The following is a 22,463-nucleotide window of genomic DNA, read 5'->3' as shown; positions in this document are numbered from 1 at the left end:
GAACTTGTATGAATGAATGAAGGTCTTGCAAAAGCTCAAGGCCTAGAAAAGGCCTTGCACAAAGCAAGACTGGCCTTTCCTTTGCTGCTGCTACAGCATCACAGATATGAAACAACAAGCAGTGGATGGAGCCCTCATCCCGCAGCTCACGCAAGAGGTCAAACAGTCACCCTCATGCTGAGAGCAGTTGTGTCGGGCCAGTGTGGGCTCCAACAAATCTCTGGAGGGCCAGCGGCTCATTGGAGACTAGGGGCTCCCTGAGGGCTGCATTGAGAGGCCTTGAGGGCTGCAAGTGGCCCCAGGGCCGGGGTTTGGGCACCCCTGCACTACACAAAATAAGTATGTTTAAGGTGATTCCTCATTTGACTGTTGAGAGCCAAGTCTCCTTGGGCCCAACCCTGTGCAACTTTCCAGCGCTGATGCAGCCGTGCAGGATATGCACTGCATCCTGCAGTGGAAGTGCAGTCATGGAGGCCTCCTCAAGGCAAGGGAATGCTTATTCCCTTATATTGGGGCTGCATTGTGGCTCCATCAACACTGGACAGTTGGATTGGGCCCCTTGAGGCAGAGAGGCCTCTTGCTTCCCATGTAAATGGAGAGACTTCTGAAATTATTGTAACAATTCTCCAAGTAACTGGAACAAAATAAACCTTAAAAATTGATTTTAGAAAATTTATACCTCAGGTTTCTGTCATATAAGTAAACATCCAAGATGGTTGATAATACCTGAGGTGGCTATTAGAACTAAAGCAGTGCTTCTCCTGACAAACTACAAAGCTGACCAGGGTGATCACCTCAGGTAGAAGGTTAAGCCTTCTTTTCCTTTTTCAAGGAAAAAAGGAGGACTTCCTTTATCTTCTTGTCCATCTACATCATACACAGGTTTAAGAGGACATGGAATCCTCACAGACCACAAATTCAGGTCACTTATGGTGCAATCCTAGGCATGTGTACTTGAAAGTAAGTCCTTTTGTATCCAATAGAGCTTCCTCCCAAGAAAGTGTGCAGAGCGGTGATTTTCAAGTAATGCTTTGCCGCACATTGATGTGCCGCAAAAGGTCTGCAGGTGTGCCATGCAGTGGCGTAGCTAAGGAGGTGCAGGGGGTAGCAGTCGCACCGGGCAACAAGCTTTAGGGGGGCAACAAGCTGAGCTTGACACCAGTGGCCAAAATTTTGAAAAAATTTGGTACGTACGAATAATACCATCATTACATGTATATCATTGGAAAGATAATTTTTTGCAGAATGCAATGAAACAAGCCCCATTGGACTATCTGTATTCTATCAAAAGTTATGGCCAATTAACCAGAAAATGAAAACACAACTGCCTTATGGAACAAAAAGTAGATTTTCTTAACTCAAAACTGATCTGTGAGACTCATTGTTCTGAGAGCCAATGAGATGTTATATGGAACATCATAGATACAGCATGGAACCAATAAGGTGTTATACGAGTCAGCTCTCATTTCCATGTATCCAGCTACTCCTGCTAACTGGTAAAGAGACACTTTTTCAAGTGGTGCTTCTCCTATATTTAGCAGGGGAAGAATAACCATCCCTCTTCACCCCAGCACAGTGTCCCGAACCAAACAGGGGCACACTTTTCATTTATTAACTTAATTAAATTTGATTTTGTCATGAGGAGGGCTACAAAGTATTCTTTTATCCCAGGTAGCAGATAGATGCCTTAGTTATGCCACTGGCTGGAGAGAAGTGGCAGATCAAGTGGATGGTGAACTGCTGGAGGGAGGAGGCAGGTTTCCCCCCAATTTGTATTTTTAAAAAGCCCAGGTGTGATGTCACTTCCGGTTGCGACATCACTTCCGGAGCATCATTTTGAGCTCTGCACTGGGCTACACGTTCATTAGCTGCGCCACTGGTGCTGTGAGAGTTTGGAGAACAGTGGTTGAAAATTGCTGAAAAAAATTCTTCTGGGTTCTGTCTGTAGTAATGAATTGTCCTTCTTCCTCCGTAGGCAGCCAGACAATTCCTTACTGCAGATGGTTGCCCTAAAAACAGAGCCACAGAACCCAGAAGAGTATCCCAGAAGCCCCAAGTGACATCCCAAGAGGCGGAGACCACAGAGAGGACCATAGAGGGCAGTGTGCTGTGAGAGGAAAAATGATGAAAATTGCTGGTGTAGAAGGAGGCTTGCAGCTTTTAAATGTTTCAAGTTATTGAATTGTAACAGATCTTAAGAACATCAAACTTAATTTTACAGCATTTAAAAATAAGGATGAAGCACTTGTCAGATATGCTAGTGCCATTGCATTCACTGGCTGTGACACTGGAAGTTGGGAGCAACTTAGGTCCTAGAGAGCAACTTGGAAGAAACATGCACAGGCGTTCCTGGAGGGGGGGCAAGACGCTAAGTTTTCCAGGCGCCTGAATGCCTGTGTAAAGCAGCCCCAGCCCCTCGTCTTCAGAGTCATGGCGTTCAGGAGCTTGGAAAACTTAGCATTCCCCCCCCCCCCCGATTACCACTAGAAACATGCCCTTCCTGTTAGTTCTCTAGCAAAGGCTGAAGACTTTACTTTTCTGCCTTGCCTTCCCTTCTTAATTAGCTGCATTAGGATTTTGTGGTTGTATTTTGTTTTAATTTTTTAAATTATACCTTTCTAATTATTTTTATTATTTTTGCACTTTACATTTCATTCCTCTTTCAGCATTTTTCTGTTTCTTCTCTGCGTTCTATGTCGCCTTGAGCATTCTGTTTATTCAGGGGGAAAGGAGGGATAAAAACCATTAAAAAATAAGTGAATACATTATATTTCCACAAGTAAAAGGGACTTTTTTTTTTTTTTAAAGGGGAGTTGGCTATTCAGGGAGCAGGCCTGAAATATACCCAAGAGGGGGCCAAACACCCCCTCCCCATGGCTTCAGCTCTGTATCCACCAAACAAAAGAGCCACATTTGGACTGCTGCCCTTGATAAACTACAAGCTTTGAGATGAAGGCAGACAGAAGCAGTGCCAGGTGGATTGAAGACACCCCAAAATCCATGCACAGGAACCATTTCCCCCCACATTGATCCAGATAGCAGTGCCATGGCTGAATCCCAGCGAGAGTGAAGTGTGAAATCCCACCCTGCATGGAGATGATAGGAAGGCAAAATTGCATTACACAAATGGGAGGATCCAACTGGAGCCTCAAAGGCAGATCTTGCCCAGTAAGATGTGCTCCTGCAGAAGAGGCTGTGTACTTTTGAACAGCAGCCAGAGGATCAACAGGGAACACTTTTGAGAGCATGGAGAATGCCATGATGGGACAAAGCTTCACCAGCTGGTTTCTCTGCCTGTTGTACAGCCATTAAAAATGGCTATCGTCTTTCAAAAACATGGAAGTGAAATTAACTAAACAAATAAAAACTGTTGCTCCCTGCTAGACAAGTTGCAGATTGCAGGAAAGGATGGCTGCAGGGAGGAAAAGATGCCGATAGCTGTGCATGGCGAAGGTGACGGCTTCCTTTTCTCACACTGTCAGAGCAGTCAAATCGCCCAACTCTCTCAAGTGAATCACCCATTCATGCCAACTGCTGGGGGTGGAATGGGAGCAGCTCCCACCTCCAAGGTGGGTAGAAATATTGTTGAAACAGGAACTGGCAGATGGCCCTCGCTTGTCAACGATGCTCCTTATGGTATTCTGATCTGGGAAACATTTCAAGACAAAGAGCACTTAGACATGTGGGCAGGGCTCTGCCACTTCCATTGCTGGGAAAAATAGGGCAGCGAGCGGGTGGACCAATCTCTCCACTCCGAAAGTGACACTGTGTATATCCAGCGCCTTTTAAAAATATAACTCTAAGATCATCCTGAAACCTACAACTTAAAGCAGATTTTTCTTCTTTAGCTAAATGGATTTTTCTTGAGAAAAGGGAAGAGCCACCATATACAGAGCTTCCATATACAGAGGTAGTCTACCTCCAAATACCATGGCCTGGACTAAACAGGAAGGGGCTGTTGCTTTCATGCTGGTAATTGTTGGAAACTGAATGCTGGCATGAATGGGCTGTAGTCTGCTATACCAAGCACGGACAGTAATATATTAGGATTCTACAAAGTACGCAAAATGGCATTTATTTGCTTCTCCTATTCACAGGGGAAGCAATCCTTAGGGCACTGGAAACCCCTACCCTAAACCAGCGAAAACCCTATGCCTTCTGAGGTACCAGCAGGTATTATCTTTCTCTTTCATTTTCCAGTCAGAAGATGTGGAAACATGTTTTTCAAATAAAAGCTGAGATTCTCAGTATGCTGAATTTCACATTCAATAACAGTGGATGTGATTCTTCTTCACTTGTACAGCAGAGCACCTGAGATTATGGGGTGTGTGTGTGTGTGTGTGTGCTGGTACCTCCCTCCTTTCCCCTGATCTGGCCCTGTGCTATGGCCAAAGTCCGTACACTTCACTGCCACCACCTGGACAAAGTCAAGCAAAGAGAGACCATCCTTGGAAGCCTCTTTTCCTCTTACATGGAGAATTCCCCTAAATCCTACCCAATCACCTGTAGCCAAGGATCCAGGAGGGCTAAAGCAAAGCATTGACTGAGTCCAACCAAACACATCTGGGTAGAGTTAAAAAATGTAATAATTAAAAATATAGGACTGGGCGTGAGGTTGGACATTTGCTTCTCCTATTCCCAATCCTTAGGGCACTGGAGCAAATCAAGTTTGGAAAATGGGTTGGACATTAATAGTGCCCAGGTATGGATCTTAGCAAAAATATAAGCAAGTGATTACAGTTAGACATAAAAACAAAGTAATTATTTTCTAAGGTATCTAAATTTCACTGTTCCCTAATTGTACTCACTCCATTATCAGCTTGGTTGGCAACCTTCAGTCTCGAAAGACTATGGTATAAGCCTACAGCACCTGGTATTCCCACGCGGTCTCCCATCCAAGTACTAACCAGGCCTGACCCTGCTTAGCTTCCAAGATCAGACAAGATCAGGCATGTGCAAGGTATCAGCTTGAGGGGTCCATTATACCCCTCTGATTCCCAAAGAGGCAGATGAAATTGTGACCATACACAGGTTCTCACTGAGAGAGCCCAGTAAGATCATATTCAAGCATCCTTGGAGCTGACCTTTAACCCATTTTTGCTCAGCCCACTGGTGTACACATGTGGTCCCTGTTGTGTATATGCAACATTGGGCAGAAATGGCTTAAATTTGATCACAGCCCACATGTATTTTGCTTATGTCACTGTCCCATCCTATTGGATAAGTTATGATCACCAGGGCCTCACTATCTTCCCTCTGACCAGGTCAGGTGGGCCCAGGTGCTCAATCAGTTGGTGCAAGCCAATCCCAGCAGGTGGACTAGCTAGGATCTTCTATTCTTGGGAAAGCCAGAGGAAGGAGACACAGAATACACCACACAATGTCTCTGCCTAACCATGCAGTCTTTCGGCAATGCTGCCTATTTCAAAATATTTTAGGGAACCCTATTTCCTACCGAACATTCTGCTGAGGTTTTTCTGACAATAGATAGGAGCAAGGGGAGCATCATTGCCGCAACACCCAACAACTCTTGCTTCTGAATTCCCAATAACACTGCTGTGGACAAAGGCAGCCATGGATTTAGATGTGGGCAGAGGATGGGCAGAGGGCAGGGAGGAGGCGTGGCTTGGGGGGCAGTGCGGGCGGAGGGCGGGAACGATGGAGATCAGGTCTACGGGAACCTGAGCTCCATATTGGGCCGCATGGCCCAACATGAAACTCTTTGATTCTGCGCCAGCTCAAGGGCTGCTGGAGAATTGAGTTGTGGGGCTACTTTCTTTACCTGGGGGAAGGGAACAAATTTCCCCTTCTCCTGAGGAGCCACCAGCAGCTGCCCGATTGCATGTTGGGTGCCGCAGCAGCCATTTTCGGCACTGCGGCAGTCCCGCGCTCTGGGCAGCTCAGGATTGGGCTGCCTGTGCTCCGTCCGCTCCTGTAATGTCATTTGCGAACCTCACAGTAGTCCCCTTTAAATTTCATGGAGCAGAATATTTCAGAATGCAAGAGGGACTCCTAAACCGATATAATAAAGCTGGAGAGTAAACTAAATAGGGAGGAGCTGGAGAGATCAAAAGGAGAATGGAAAATGAGCAACTTAAAAAAAAAAAAAGACACTATGAATAAAACCTTTCCAGACAGTGTTGAAAGGTCTGAAACAGACCTTTTCAAAATGCCAGTCACCTAAGTCAATGACAGAGTCCCAAGAATGTATACAATAGAACCATCAGTCTAGCTGCTGGAAGGATTAACCTCTAAGAACTGAGACTTGCCTTTAATTGATTTGTCACATTTCTTACCACCCTTCCTCCAAGGAGCCCAGAGTGGCGTACATGGTTCCTTCTCTCCTTTTGTCCTCACAACCACCCTGTGAGGTAGGTGAGGTTGAGAGTTGAGAGGTTGAGAGACTGGCCCAAGATCACCCAGTGAGCTTCAGGGCTGAGTGGGGATTTGAACTTGGATCTTCCAGGTCTAAGTCCAGCTCCCAGATCACGACACCATCTTGGCTCTAGGTACTCCCACAGGCTCCTGCACTGAGAATTCAAGGGTCAGCCTCAAATGCGGATGAATATTTGGGCATGGACCCTCAGCCGGTGCCCAACCTGATCAATACCAACATTATCCCTGTGATCAGCCAACCACTCTCTTGCCCTGGCCAAGAGGGGGCAAAGAAGGGGGCAATGATAAGGAGGTAACCAGCAGCTGCCACTGCCTTCGTTCTCCCTCAAGGCAATGGTGGAGTTTGAGCCTAGCCTATGCCTACTCTCCACCACCAACCATAGGAAAGGACAAGACAAGTGGGAAGGTGCTGTCCTCCTCACTATCCATTGCTCTACAGCAGTGATCTTCAAGTGGTGTGCCACAGCATATTGGGGTCCCATGAAAGGTCCACAGGTGTGCCACAGGATTATGGAGTCCAGTGGTTGAAAATCATTGAAAAGCTCTTCCCAGTTCTGCAGCTCTGTTTCTAGGGCAACTGTCGGTAGCAACAAACTGTCCCTCTTCCTCCACCCTCAGAGCTACAGAACCTGAAAGAGACTCCCAGAAGCCGGAGAAGCCTCCTAAAGGGCTGTGAAAATTTTAAAGTCTACAAAAAACCCACATCGCTGAAACCTATTCAATTGAGTGGGCTCCTGCACAAGCAGCAACAGTGATGAAGAGGAACAGGAACTTCCAGAAATAGCAGCAAAGAGGAGGGGAGACCATGGCCTGAACCCCACCTTCTGGCAAACCATAGGGGCTGAAGCATGCTTGCTTTGATTTCCAACAACAGTCAACAGGCAACAGTCTGAGGTCACCCAACCTACATCTAAGCTAGGCACAGCTAATTCAGCGCTACATGGCTAGACCGGACCTTACCTTTCGGTAGTTAAGTTTTGGCACCTGTCCCCCGCAGCCGATATAATGAATGAATGTGGCAGAATGAAGAGCAGGAGGGAAGGAAACAAGGAAGAAGAGAGTGGTAAAAAAAAAACATACAAAAAGAGAATGAATGAGTGAAGAGTGAAACGGAAACAAAAACATCCAAGTACCATATAATCTGAACAGCACGGGTGATAAAGTGCAAACAAAGGGTTCAGATGAATCTTACACCGAGTCAGACAATACAGATGAGCCCATGCAAAAAATATGGGTGGCAACTCTACCATAAGAGCAACAAATCTTTGATTTAGTGTTTTTGCAACAGGAAATCATGGAGTTTGCCACATTTTTGCTGGAAAGATTCCTTTGCCTTTAAGCAGCTGCCCAACACAGAGAAGTTCAACAGCTGAGCAGCTGTCCCGGCAAGGAGATAGTGGTGATGGAAAAACCTTGTTGAATTTCAGCATGGCAGGCAGCATTTTAAAGGCACAGGATCCATCCAGAAAAAAAAAAATGTAACAACCTTCAAGTTTAGAAGGATAATCATGTACACGTCATATTTACATCTTCCTTTCCTTTGCCAAAGAAAAATGTAAAATGTTGAACGATTCAGGACTGGCCTCGAACCCCAAAGTCACCCCCTCTATCACCCAATTTTTGGCCTTCTTTTGCATCCCCTATTTGGTCAACACTCCATCTTCTCTTCCCACTCCCCCATTTAAAAAGGCAAATCCTGGAGAATGGAAGAAGAAGGAGGGAATAGCAGCAGACTGGTCCTGACAGAGATAAAAGCAAGCGACACAACAAAATAACTATTAGTATAGCAATATATTTAAAAAAACACTACACATATATGGCAATAAACAGAAAAAGTTTCAATAAAACAGGCTTATAAAAAAAAACACCCTTTTTTTTTTAGTTGCCAAGGATGTTTGAATGAATTTAGGATATTTTGGGGATGCTGAATCCAAAAATGGCATCTGTTTTGCCTGATTGGCTCTAGTTTTGATGGCATAACCACCTTATATGCTGATTCAAGCACCTTCCTCATGAGGAAGCCAATGCCACGGGTAAAACTAGAGCAAATTGGGCAAAACTGATGCCATTTTTGGATTCAGCACCTTAAATATACCTGACAATAGGTCTAAATTTTATAACAACAAAATATGTGCTGGCCTGTGTGATGTATCACTCAATATTTCAGTGCTATACCTAATGTCAAGAAATAATACCATGATACCATGTTACCCTGCACATGCCTGATCTCATCTGATCTCGGAAGCTAAGCAGGGTCAGGCCTGGTTAGTACTTGGATGGGAGACCGCCTGGGAATACCGGGTGCTGTAGGCTTATACCATAGTCTTTCGAGACTGAAGGTTGCCAACCAACCAACCAATACCATGATAATCCATAATTTCATAAACCCAACTTTCAAGTGAAATACCAAAAGCATTCAAGCATCAATAACAGTAACAACATAACAATGATATCCTGAATAAACTTGCCACCTTACTTGTGGCCCCTTTAGGAGTGGGTGGGGATGGGAGTGGAGGCTGAGTGAGTGGTGGCAGCAGGCAGAGGGCCCACACTCGTGCCTGGCCAACGCTGAGGCAGCAAGACCTTGCTGATGCCTATCTCCCCACTGCCTCCCAGGGCTCATGAGAACCAGTGATCATGCAGCAGCATCTGGGAATGGTTAAATGGCACCAGGGGAAGGAAGTGGATGATGCATTCCAGGACACAACGAGAAGGCATATGGTACGTGCATGGGCCATCCAAATCACGGGAGAGTACCACCATTGGGGGTGGGGGGTCCCAGGGTCCCACAGAAGCTGGAGTTTCCCCTGGCAGTGCTTTTATGTCTAGCAGCTGTGGAAAGGAAGAAATTCAACCGGTGCAGCCCCCCCCCCAAATGCATACTCAATCTTACATATGTGTAATGTTCATTACAGGAACAGGAGAACAGGGCAGGAGGTCTGGTCTAGAGGGTAGAGCCTCCATTAGCCTGAAGATAACATCAGAAGGTCGCCAGTTCGAGGACGCCGGCAGCTCCCTGAACGGCTGAGAATGGCGAGACCTTGAAGCAGCTGACAAAGCCGAGCTGAGTGATTCCACCTGCTCTTGGTGTGAGCAAGAAGCGTCTTGGCTGCCCTCCATGTGAGAGATGGCGCTGCTTGTCAGCCTGCGTGGGAGAGCTGGAGGCCAGAAGTGAGACCAAACCAGGAAGATCCATTCTGAAATGTTGTTGGTTCTTGAAAGAGAGAATCTCTATGATTGTAAAAATCCCCTTGAGGGATTTAGAAACGCCTGCCTATGTAAACCGCCTTGAATAAAGTCAGAGGAGCAATCCGATGACCAGAAAGGCGGTATATAAATACCTAGTTGTTGTTGTTGTTGTTGTTGTTGTTGTTATTAAGCACTCACTGTACAAAGAACATTTAGTCAACACAGTCATTAAGTAGGAGTCATTCTCCAGTCAAGTAGGAGGGCCACGTCCTTGATGTGAGACTCTCGGCGGCAGCCCGCCCCCCCCCCACCCGTGACCATGACTCCGCTGGCAAATCAACCACCCTTGTTAGCCCACTTTCACAGGCAGCCGCAGATTGCTGCTCTGTAGAATTTTGCCTCGCTCCACTGCCCACGGCCTTTCTCCCTCCCCGTCAGTTTTAATAGGTTCATTCAACATTACACTTTTCTTTATTATTTGACAAATAATTATTTGACAAACAAATGGAAAAAAGCACTCAATGTGGTCTAAATGGAATCTGGGGGTGGGGGAAGAGGAGGTGGAGGAAACAGGAAAGGTTTTGTAGGCCTGGAGCCCTAGCCATGTGCATACATCGCGGCCTGAAGAGGCACTATTCTCCCAACTTTGACATTTCACCTTTAATTAGACAGAAAATGGGAGAAAGAGGAGCATTTAAAGAAATTAAAACTCCATACAAACTTCAACCTCCCTTCCTCACTTATCAGGAATGATGCCATCAAACGGCTGTTTAGTGCTAAACAGCTTGGTTAAACAGGAGTTTAGTACTAATCAAGTAGCAGCAGCGGTAGCAGGTATTTAGAGATTAACACATAAAATTGGCCCATCCCAACTTCCATAAGAACATAAGAACAGCCCCACTGGATCAGGCCATAGGCCCATCTAGTCCAGCTTCCTGTATCTCACAGCGGCCCACCAAATGCCCCAGGGAGCACACCAGATAACAAGAGACCTCATTCTGGAGCCCTCCCTTGCATCTGGCATTCTGACATAGCCCATTTCTAAAATCAGGAGGTTGCGCATACACATCATGGCTTGTACCCTGTAATGGATTTTTCATCCAGAAACTTGTCCAATTCCCTTTTAAAGGCATCCAGGCCAGATCCCGTCACCACATGCTGTGGCAAGGAGTTCCACAGACCAACCACACGCTGAGTAAAGAAATGTTTTCTCTTGTCTGTTCTAACTTTCCCAACACTCAATTTTAGTGGATGTCCCCTGGTTCTGGTGTTATGTGAGAGTGTAAAGAGCATCTCCCTATCCACTCTGTCCATCCCCTGCATAATTTTGTATGTCTCAATCATGTCCCCCCTCAGGCGTCTCTTTTCTAGGCTGAAGAGGCCCAAACGCCGTAGCCTTTCTTCGTAAGGAAGGTGCCCCAGCCCCGTAATCATCTTAGTCGCTCTCTTTTGCACCTTTTCCATTTCCACTATGTCTTTTTTGAGATGTGGCGACCAGAACTGGACACAATACTCCAGGTGTGGCCTTAACCATAGATTTGTACAACGGCATTATAATATTAGCCGGTTTGTTCTCAATACCTTTTCTAATGATCCCAAGCATAGAATTGGCCTTCTTCACTGCCGCCGCACATTGGGTCGACACTTTCATCGACCTATCCACCACCACCCAGTTTTTTGTACTCCTACCCTGCACAAATTCTTCATTACCTCCCCACTTTAGGATCTCCCACATTTAACTTTCTGCCATTATGGATCCGGAGGCTGGCTTGTTTTTACTAGCCCCCATTCTTTATGCCTTAGCATCAGCTGGGTAAGGAGGATAAAACACCTTAGGATCCTCACCAAGGTATGCAAGCAGCCCCTCCCCTTCAGAGCCATTCTGGGCCATTGGAGCAAAACAGAGAACCCGAGTCTCAACACCTTCATGTTGCTCTAGTGACCAGGAATGTCACTTGCACTACGTGATGAGGTTCTGTGAAAAACTTAGTGCTCTGCACCCCCCTCTTGCTATGCTACTAGGATGAGATGCTTTCCTGGCGTGGTAATAGAGTGACGGAGAAAGTTCCAACTCTTGAAGTTCGGTGTGTCCCAGGTCCCAATACTATCCAATTTTCCAGCACCAGTGCAACCGCAATGCAGCCACAAGGTAAGGGAACAAATGTTCCCATAACTTAAGGAGGCCTCTGTGACTGCCTCTCCACCGCAGGAAGCAGTGCACACCCCATTATCACAGATGCACTGGCTCTGGAAAATTGGATAGGATTGGGCCCTCAGTTTGCTTGTTACAAGCCCAAGAGCAGTGCAAAAATTAAAAAAAAAAAGGCAACTGCACATGGTGCTTTCAGTGTGCAGCCACTTTGATATAGGGAGGTTGTTCCTTGTATCCAACAGTGTAAATATAATCATAAATACAGGAGGAGGCACGGCATCCTATCAATGAGCTGTATCGCCCAGCACTGTCTCATCTGACTGGTAGTAGATCTCTTTCCCTCTATGGCTATCTCAGATTGTTTAAGTGGGCATGCTAGGGAGATCCAGTGCCAGGTCTCTCTTGCAGACCATCTATGTCACAATATCTTTCCCAAACCATCATTCCAAAGTACTTGAACTTGCATGTGAACTGGCATCAGACTTATGGATTTATAAGTCCCGGAACGCTTTCCTTGGGGAAAATTACAAGTCAAGCTTGACATGACATTAAATGTATTCTTTGCCCTCCTGTTTTCATTTTTTAAAGAGGGCAGTATGGGAGGCCTTGATCTGGATTGATCTGAGCGAGCAGAAGTTTAACCTTCTCCCCTCTATGTCATGATCTGCGCCAATATCATCCTGGTGATATTTATTCACCCTTCTAACTGGGCAAAGAGGCAATTTTTCAAGTGGCGCTCCCCTTATATTTAGCAGGGGGAGAGTAACTCTCTCTTTCACCCCAGCACAATGTCTTTTCTAGTGGCTGTTTGCTGGGGTTCTTCTGCATCTTTTTAGGTTGTGAACTCTTTTGGGGACAGGATGCCATTAGTTATTTGAATTTCTCTGTAAATTTTTTGTTGTTGTTCTTGAAAAGCAGCATTTAAATATTCTTAATAACGTACAGACTACCCTCTATGCCCTGCAGCTACTATGGGTAGAAACTTTAAATTTTTTTCCATTATTAGAGTGGCAAGTTCCTACTCTGCAGATTTAAAATCTGAAACAGGAAGGACTCAGAAAAGATTCTTACCCTTTAAAAAACCTTTGGGTGCACTTCTATTATTTCTCCTACAGAGTCTGGAAGAGAGGGACTGGTTAGGATTTGGGGAGGCAAGAGAACAGCAGGAGGAGGTACAAAGACTGAAAGGACATCTGGGAAGCATTGAGGGGATGACCCAAGACCCTCTCCATCCATGAATCCAATTTTTCACCTCCAAAGAATTTACACCGATATCTCAGGTTCCCCTGAATTTAACTAAAACAGCCCATCAATGGAGATTGAAAAGTGGGAGCCTTTTGCCGTTCCTATAAGAGATTATTTTCAGCTCTCCTTTGAAGGATTTGCCCTTTTCAAAGAGGAAGGTAAACATCTGGTATGCTGCACATTAACATCAAAAGAAAGGTGGCAGGAGGATCAAAAGGGATATAAATGATACATCTTTTGATAGTGGGAAGATAAGACGAATTGGTTATTTTCAAAGCCCCGAAAGAGATTAGCAGTGATGTGGATCATGTTGGATCATGTTTTACAGGAAATCACATTGGGAGACAGTGAGAGAATATCACAGAAGGATACAACAGAGCCAGCCCTGGGCAGGACTGTGTTTTTAATTTTGATTAGTCCTGAGCCTGTAATTTTCAGACTGCATTCCAGGGCATGCTGGAGCAGGTGACTAGGGAAATAGTGCAATAGAGTGGCTGAAAAATTGAGCTGGACAATCCCCAGTTCAAATCTTGCCTCTGTCATGAACTCACAATATGGGCGGCCTTGGGCGAGCCACTCACTCTCCTCCCATCTGCGAAATGGCAATAACAGGACTTAACTGGCCTTACAATTGTCAAAAGAATTACATCACCTTCACCTGCAAAAATTATTCTGATGGGCCGGTTTGAAATAATTGTTGCTATTTTGCATAATCTATGCTTGTCTTGCTAGTTGGGGTGACAGCCAAGGAATTAAACAGGACCATGAAATCCTGCTGTCCTCCAGGCACCAGAAATATTCAACCAGCCCTCTGGTACATAAAAGCCCTGCTAGATCAGGCCAAAGACCCATCCAGTTCAGCTTCCTATATCTCACAGTGGCCCACCAGATGCCTGAGGAAGCACTCAAGACAACAAGATACCTGGTTTTGGAGATACCAACAGCAGCCATTAATCACACACTTCTGTGTGTATCTTTGCAGTCATGTGGACTAGAAACTTGCCATTTAAAAAAAACAAAACAAAAGTGAAGATTTCTCAAGAAGTGCCTCAATCTGCACGTTACAGGGAGATATTCCTGAAGAAACACAGCATACACATGGTGTAGTGGTTAGAGTGCTGGACTTGAACAGACAAAGGTCTGAGTCAAACCACTGGACCATCCAGCTCAGTATTGATGCTCTACCGTTGGGCCACAGTCTCTCCCTGTGACTCAGGCAAGGATAATGGGTTCAAATTGATGCTTGGGCCATGAAGCTCACTTGTCTTTTGGCTGGTCAACCTACCTCACTGGGTTGTTGTAAAGATAAAAAGGACCCCCATCCATGCACACCGCCCTGGGGACGGGGTATAAATGTGCAGAAGAAAATAATATACTCATCCCTGGAAATGGCCATGAGAACAGGAGGCCATCAGCCCAACATGGTTCCATCATCTGTTCCCTCTCTCCATCTTTCTTCATTTTTCATTTCTGCTTTCTGCGCTCCCCCACATTACCGTAATACACCCCCCCCACACACACACACACACACTTCTTATGAGCTGGATGTTATTCCCAGGTGATCATTGCTAGGAGAAGCAAAATTGCAACCCACTGACAGTCCTCCTTGTCAAAAAGCATGTATTTTTCTTCTGCAAAAATGAGCATTAGAGGGTGTGTGGAAAGTCAATCGCTGGCAATTATGCAGCCACCAGAGAAAGCCATTTGGAGAACGTGATTAGCAGCATTTAACAGAACCATTTATAAGCTGACAAGCAGGTCACAAGCGTCCAGTACATAATCATTATGTGGGGATGGCCGTGGGTAGCTCTCACTTATAAATAACTTCTGCCAGTTTGGGGGTGGGTGGGGTGGAGTCCTAATAGTACTTACACACACACACACACACACACACACACACACACACACACACACACACACACACAAAACCCTCACCACAAATGGCCATCAATTCCTGGCCTAGTAAAGCCAGCACTTCCCAAACCCAAAGCACATTCTTGTTTATTGACTGGAAATCTCACAGGCCCCAGGTTTACCTGGAGAACATGAGTGAGAATTTCCCACCCATCAGAGGTGCTCACCCCTTCTGCTTCTGAATACCTTACTACCCGAACGGAAGAAGGCAAGCTCAGAACAATGACTCGTACATGGATACAACAGGCAACCTCTTTCAATTGGGGAGGAATTTTGATGCTGCCTTGAGAGTGACTTGGCTATCCAACTGCAGCAGCATGGCAAATATAACCTTAACCCGCAGCTGTGGCAAAATCAGAGCTGTGAAGCATTCAGAGCCACAGCAGACAGTCTCTTCTGTGGGTGAATGCTTCCTGTCAGGACCTCTACCTCAGCTCCAGACCCTCTCTCATCACTCCCAGGACCTCAGGAAAGGTGGCATCATGATGGCCCATGCGAAAGCTCTGATCCAGTGGCACAGTGCCCACATGGCAGCCTGAGGCCTCTGTGCTATGTGGCCTGGTCAAGAGGAGGCAAGTCCCTTGTGTGGTGGAGCCAGCAGGTCCACCATAAAACTGACAGTCCCCAGTTACTTATTGCTGATGTAGCAGCTGGGGGGGGGGGAGTTCTTCATCTTTCGGTAAGGACCTAGCTCTGGCTCCTTGAATCTGCTGGACAGCTCCCCAGCTGGTCCAGGCCAACTGACTAAGCCCCTGTTTTGATAAGGCACTTCCTTCCTGTTGGACAGTTCCCCTGCGCATTCAGGCCTCCTTCCCAGTTCTTGCTCCTGCTGCTCGCAATCTCCGCTGCTCAAGGCTGGCAGAAACGGCTAACTTTGAAGGGACCCAGCCCAAACCTAGGACACCAGGAAGGCTTTTCAGCGAGGTGGGAGTGAATGGGTAGAGAAACTACGATGAGAAGCGAAAGAAGCAACAGCAAAGCAAGACAACATAATGGCAATAATTACTCATTTCCCCACCATCACCACTAAGATTGCCAATTCTCTCTTCTTTGCCTGTGCAAGTCCAGTTTCTTTGGCCCTGTGAATTGGAGAGCACCCAGGTATCCATCCACCCACTTGCTCTCCCTGAATACCACCACATGTTCAGCACTTCAACAACTTCCCACGGTTCTCGTTTTTTAATTGCCAAAGGGAAAATATATTGAGAGAAACAGCAAGAGAATCCCGGACTCTGGGGTAATTTCCCCCTTGATTTTTACTGAAATGTGATGTATTCATGTGTCATCAACTGGGAATGTGGAATGCTCCAATAGTTGTGGAATAACAATTACTAACATTTTAAACTCACCCACCCTTGAGGGAGTATACACAGGAATATTCTCCCCTCCTCCTATTTTATTCTTATAATAACCTTATAAGGTAGATTAGGCTGATGGACAGAGCAACTGGTGCAACTTAGTGCACTTTTTAAGCAGGATTCAAACCCAAGTCTCCTGAGTCTCAGGGCTCATTCACACTATGTGAATGTGGTGGTAATTGGTCCTGATGTGCTTTTTTATTGTTCAGTAAGGTAAAACCATGGGGAAGGGCAATCCAAACTATCATCACCTCAGCCTCATGGATGGGTCAGCCCTGCCTGAACATTAAACCCAAAGAGACCATTCCAAGAATAATGAAGATTCGCTGCTGAACAGTATCTCCAGGAGACCTTCATGCCGCTTGTTAATTCCAGATTGTCTCTTTCCTAATGAAACGCCAACCGCGGATGACCCATGAATCACCCATTTCATTTTCAAAGCTTTGCAGGCCTACCTTGGCTTTATTGATTGTGCAATGGAGAGCGTTGTTTTCTTGATCGTAAAGCAAGCTGAAATCTAACGTCCCCAGGGCAGCTGGAAGAAATTGACAAAGAGAAGTTGATTAAAGGGGGAAGGTTATTCTGCCCCCTTCCAGCATGAACCAGGTGGATTAATGGTGTCAGGAAGATCCTGATGAAGGAACCAATAGGCTTTCAGATTGCAAAATATTCTCATATGCCTGCCTGAGATGGGATGAATAGAGAGAGCACATGTCTAAATCATTAGACGAATGCAGGCAACATCTGATTGAACAAATGTTGGATATCTAGTACTCAGAGGTAGACTGCCTCTGAATCTGGCATTTCCATTTAATTATCCTTAGTTAATAGTAATTACATTTGGGGACTAGTATAAGGTTGAGGCCTCCGATCCTGGTCTCATTCAGATCTTTGGTTACTCACAAGTCACCCTGTTCCTGAACATTCTGACACGCATCCTCAGAATGCCCCATGAGGACTGGAAACTTGCTTTCCCGGCTTAAACAGAAACAATTATTCTCTGGGAATCTCAAAGCTCTGCTTCAGATTCCATGCCTGCACAGTGCTCCCACGCACTACACGCAGTCCTGCCTATATAATTCTAGGCCTTGTTTGTTCCCACACTGAGATTATTGATTGAAGCAGAAAGACACCCTGTTGGTTTCAACACACACTTAAAGCCAGTGCTTGGCAGAATGGGAGAAGGAAAACAAGGTGGGTGCAGTGGCGGGGTTGGTGGGGGAGATGATTGTGTCAAAGTTGGTTAAATTTAACACAGTATATTAGAATGGAATACTCTGAAAGCAAATGGACAGGACACGGATATGGAGAGATGATGAATAGGTTGTAAATGGCACTTCTGACTTTCTTTTCCAACAGTAGCATATCCAGCTCCCTTTTTTCCTCTTTATACCCTTCTGAAGCCTGGGATTTGATTCTGACTTGGCTCGCAGTCACGAGCTGTGACCAGATTAGGGACCTGCAGAACTCCCATTCCAAGAAATGTAACTTGTCTGAAAGAAACACATTTGGCTTCCCTTGAAGAGTCTTTAACCAAAGAAAAGAGACATTTTGGGGACAAACTAAAGAATTCAAGTTAGATCTCACATATATGATATACCTCTCACATTTTTATACTACCCTTCCTTCAAGGAGCTCAGGATGGAGCTCCTTTCTTCTTTTTGCCTTCACAACAACCCTGTGAGGCAGGTGAGACTGAGAGATAGTAACTGGCTCAAGGAAGACCCAGGAAGCTTTATGGCTGTGCAAGAATTAGAACCTGGCTCTCCAACAACTCCAGAACCACTACACCATCCTGGCTCTTTATTTTTAAAATGTTTTGTGCCAACTCTACTTATGAGGGATGGAAGAACCCAAATCAAGACCTGAAACCAGCAGTTCCTAAACTCTCTGAGAGCTATCGTGAAACTGGAAGTGGATCGCGATGGCTTATTAGATATTCTGAGGCTTGGGGAGCCCTGCGGAGACGTCCATGGGCTGGCTGCATCCCCCCAAAAGGTTGGTGCTGCCCCTGGTAAATACAAAAAATAACCCCTTTCGTCCCTGGTAGCAGCACAATCCTGGCAATTGCATTGCTTGCCTTTTCCATTGCCCCACCTCTTAAGGGGACAGAGACAGGACTTCTCTGGCTGGGGCATCATGACACCCCAGTTTGGGAAACTCTTTCTGAAATAATTGACATTCTGTAGCTCAGATTCCCTCCAAGGTCAGTTGCTGAAGCTGTGGGGAATTGAGCACTGCTTGTGTGGGCAATATCCCCACATAAGTGGGCCGTAATGGGCTTCCTGAACAATGGCTAGTAGAAATTTTCCTCTTGTTGCTCCTGCTGTAACCCACCCTGGGGCTTACTGGATGGCAGAAATGGTGAACCTGCTGGTGGCTCTTTTCTAAGTGCTGCTGGAGTAGAGACACCATGTTAAACTTCTCCCCAACGCCACATCCAAATGAAGCATTGCTAAGGAGAGATGCTACATCTAGGCACAGGGCATTGGGGGGCAAGTCAAAATTAAAACCCCACAGTGGTGCTGGATGCTGAGTCAGCCTGGCTTAGGACAGTGGTTCTCACACATTTAGCACCGGGGCCCACTTTTCAGAATGAGAATCTGTCAGGACCCACTGGAAGTGATGGCATGACCAGAAGTAACACCATCAAGCAGGAAACATGTTAACAATCCTAGACTACAACCTACCCAGACGTACCCAGGAGTAAGTCGCACTTACGGTCATAGTTAAAAGAATATACAAAGTAGCTTGTTAAAAGTACAGGTCTGTAACATTTCCCCAAATGCAGTCACATACCATGGCAGCATCAAGTCTATTATATGAAAAATAAAATATTGAAATGATTGGGGACCCACCTAGTGGGTCCCAACCCACAGTTTGAGAAACACTGGATTAGGGGATCCAACCCAGATGTAGGCAGGAGCAGCAGTGGGTCTTCTTGGGGCACTGGAACCCCAGTATTTGTCAGTGTGCTGCCACTAGTCCTGATTCCTTATCCCTGGAGGTGGCTCTGAATCCTCTCGTAGCAAAGGTATAGCCTGAGGATCAATTCATTGCTCAGTAGTAGAACCCAGGCTTTGCACCCAGAACGTCCCAGGCCAGGTTCAATCCCTGGCAGCATCTCCATGTGGGTTTGGGGAACAGCCCTGCCTGAAATGGTGGAGGGTCACTGCCAGTCAGTGTGGGTCACACTGAGCATGGTGCATGCACTAGGGCTGGACCAGAATAAGGTCACTCCTATGCTCATCCTCCTGGGCTGAAACCCCAGCATCCTGACACAAGATTAGGAAAATTCACAGATATGCCAGAGATATGAAGGATCCAGGCCCCGAACACACAATCTATGCAAAATCTGGAAAATGCTTCACACTAGACAGCTGGTGCTATCCTTTGAATCAGATGATCGCGCCAAAGCGCGAAGTGATTGTTCTGGAATCAGTGGCGGGGGTTTCACTGCCCAGGACTGAGAGATAAGTTCTTAGGACTCTCCTAGACCTCGGTTACTTTTCCTGCAGACCTGAAAGGCAGTGAGCCAACCCTATACAACAATCCCTCACCCTTGTGATTCTGAAATGTAGGTAATTTTTCCTACCTCCTAAAAACGCTCCAGGAGGCTGTTATTTATTTATTTATTTATTTATTATCGGACAGTGGCAGGTGCTCTCTGGCAGCCTAGCCTGTTTTCCTCCAGCTGGCAAGGGCCATTTTGACTCCAGAGGCCACCTGCTACCTGGCAAGATCCTGCACATTTCATGTGATTCCTGGAGTAAGCTGCAAATTTGGTCGCTAAGCTTCCCGCCTGAGGGAGGTTGCTGGTTTCCTGCCTGCAACCTAGCGAAACTAAAACCGGCCTATTAAAATTGGACGGGGAAATCCACAGAGCCTCATTAAGACTCCAGTTATGGCAGGCAAACAAACAGCCAATTTTCCACTGTTTTGCAAGAGCATGCCCGGAAGGACAGCCTTTGAAATGGTGCCTTGCTTGCTCTTGCCTTCTTGTTATGGAGACAAGAACTGGTGAATTTTAAACATGCACATGCAGGAGTGTACACACACACACACACACACACACACACACACACACACACACGAATAGAGGCAAGGTCGGGGAATCCTTGACCCATTCTGGTCTATCGATTCAAGAAAGCATTCTTGTGTGGTCTCTCTGCAGTTTCTTGCTTTTGCCAGACCTGGGGAGGGAAGGGTGTAAATTGGCTGAATCCCCACCTGAGTGCCTTAGGCTACTGGTTCAGTACCAAATGTGGACCTGAGTCCAAACAATTGGGGGAAAATAGAACATCCCACCCCCTTAATTCCTCTGCAGAACTGACTGTGCAAGCCAGCAGAGGGTGCTATTCTCCAGCATTATCCATACTGTACATACTAATAGCAAATGCAGATAGTGAAGTGCTCCTTAGTTTGAAAGCAAAATGGAGCCACCCAAAGATATGGCAGAGGTTTCTGAGAGGTGGCAATCAGAACTGGATACAATACTTCACATGTGGTCTTACCATCCATGTGTACAATGGCATAATATTGGCTGTTTTATTCTCAACCCCCTTTTTTAATGTTCCTGAGCATGGAATTGACCTTCTTCAGTGTCTGCATACTGAATTGACACCTTCATTGAGCTGTCCACCAGCACCCCACAATCTCTCTCCTGATCCCTCACAGACACTTGTAGTGGAATAGCGGAAGATCTGGCGAGGAGGTAGAATGTGGTGTCTGCAGTGGCCCCTTTAAGAGTTAAGGCCTGGCCTTTCAGCAAAGGGTGTGCTGCACAGCTGCAGCCACTAGAGGCAATGAGATCCCTAAGGATGTAAGGAGCACCTGAGGCAGGAAGTGGGTGTAAGTAGTAGAAGGAGGAAGAGCTTGAGGAGAGACTGGAGACATTGGTGAATGGACTTCGGAGACTGCTGGAGACACTGGTGTGTGGTTGCTGTGCCCAAGACCTGCTGAGGACCAAGGGTCTGCTGTAGTGGTGGGAGGCTGCTGGCAGGAGAGAGGACCTCTGCAGGTTGAACAGGCGAGCTACCCTGGAGGTGGGGTCCAGCAGGACTGCAGGGCAGAACCAGGGTCATTTGTTGGGGGAAAGAAGGGGAGCTAATTTGCTTAAAGTGGGCATAATTCCCCAGGCAGAGCTTGGCCTTGGAATCTGGCAAAACAACACTTCAGAACCCTTCAGGATATATATGAAGTTTTGATTTCTTGACCCAATGTGGATCACTTTACATTTACTTATATCAAAGTGCACCTGCCATTTTGCTGCCCATTTCCCCAGCTTAGAGAGATCCTTTTGGAGTTCTTCACAATCCCTTTGGGACTTCACCACCCAGAAATGTTTGGTGTCATCCACAAACTTGGCCACCTTGCTGCTTGTCCCCAAGTTAACTCCAGGTCATTTATGAATAAGACCAATACTTGGGACACACCACCTCTCTCCATTGTTAACATTGCCCATTTACACCTAACTTTCTGTTTCCTGGTCTTCAGTCAGTTCATAATCAATAATGGGACCTGCCTTCTTATTCCCTGGCTGTGCTGTTTTTTCTGGAGCCTTTGGTAAGGGAGTTTCTACATACTTGAAAGATTTCCACGACATGCAGAGGTACATACCTTTGTACATTAAAAGAAAAAAAAAGAACCCAATGTGGACTGAGCGTGCTCCGTAGGCCTCCAGGAGTCATGAAATCCTGTGAGTGTTGATTGGGACAAAAACTCAGTAGAGCAGTGGAGCAGGAAGTGAACTGACCAGTCTGAGCCCATAAGAGTGTCCTGGAGGTCTCACTTCCGTGTTTAATATTTCCAATAGATTTTTATCCTGTTTTCTGTATCAGTTAATCAAGTTGGCTAACAATATCAATCAATAAATATGTCAATAAAATAACCATTAAAGTGCCAAAAATAAAATATTTTTAAAAACCAACCATTAAGTCTCATTGAAAAGTAGCACCCAGGACAAACCTGCTGAGGCATAACTGTCTTGCCTGCCTGCTGAAAGGCTGGCGGTGATGGAATTAGGTTGACATCCTTTGGGAGGCTATTCCAGATTTTGGGTGCCATCACCCAAAAGGCCCTCCTTGTTAGGCCCACTTGTCACCCATCCAATGGCAGAGAAGACTTTGAGAAGGAGCTTGGAACCAGGTCGCCTTTGGTGGGTTCATAAGAGCTGAGGAGAAAATAATTATACTCTTATCCCAGGCCAT

General features: G+C 46.0%; 1 protein-coding gene and 1 pseudogene across 1 annotated transcript in view; one reads left to right on the top strand and one right to left on the bottom strand.

The window, feature by feature from the left end:
* Positions 1-22,463, bottom strand: part of DOC2B (double C2 domain beta) — a 129,727-nt gene that overhangs the window by 80,684 nt on the left and 26,580 nt on the right. The window contains exon 2 of the mRNA XM_066635635.1: positions 16,710-16,789. Coding sequence (XP_066491732.1) covers positions 16,710-16,789 — 80 coding nt within the window. The remainder of the gene's footprint in view (positions 1-16,709; positions 16,790-22,463) is intronic.
* On the top strand, positions 8,591-8,709 carry LOC136659474 (5S ribosomal RNA; annotated as a pseudogene).

This window comes from Tiliqua scincoides, chromosome 8, assembly GCF_035046505.1.
Source record: "Tiliqua scincoides isolate rTilSci1 chromosome 8, rTilSci1.hap2, whole genome shotgun sequence".
NCBI lineage: Eukaryota > Metazoa > Chordata > Lepidosauria > Squamata > Scincidae > Tiliqua > Tiliqua scincoides.
The sequence above is the reverse complement of the archived record's forward strand: the minus strand, read 5'-3'. Positions and strand labels throughout refer to the sequence as shown.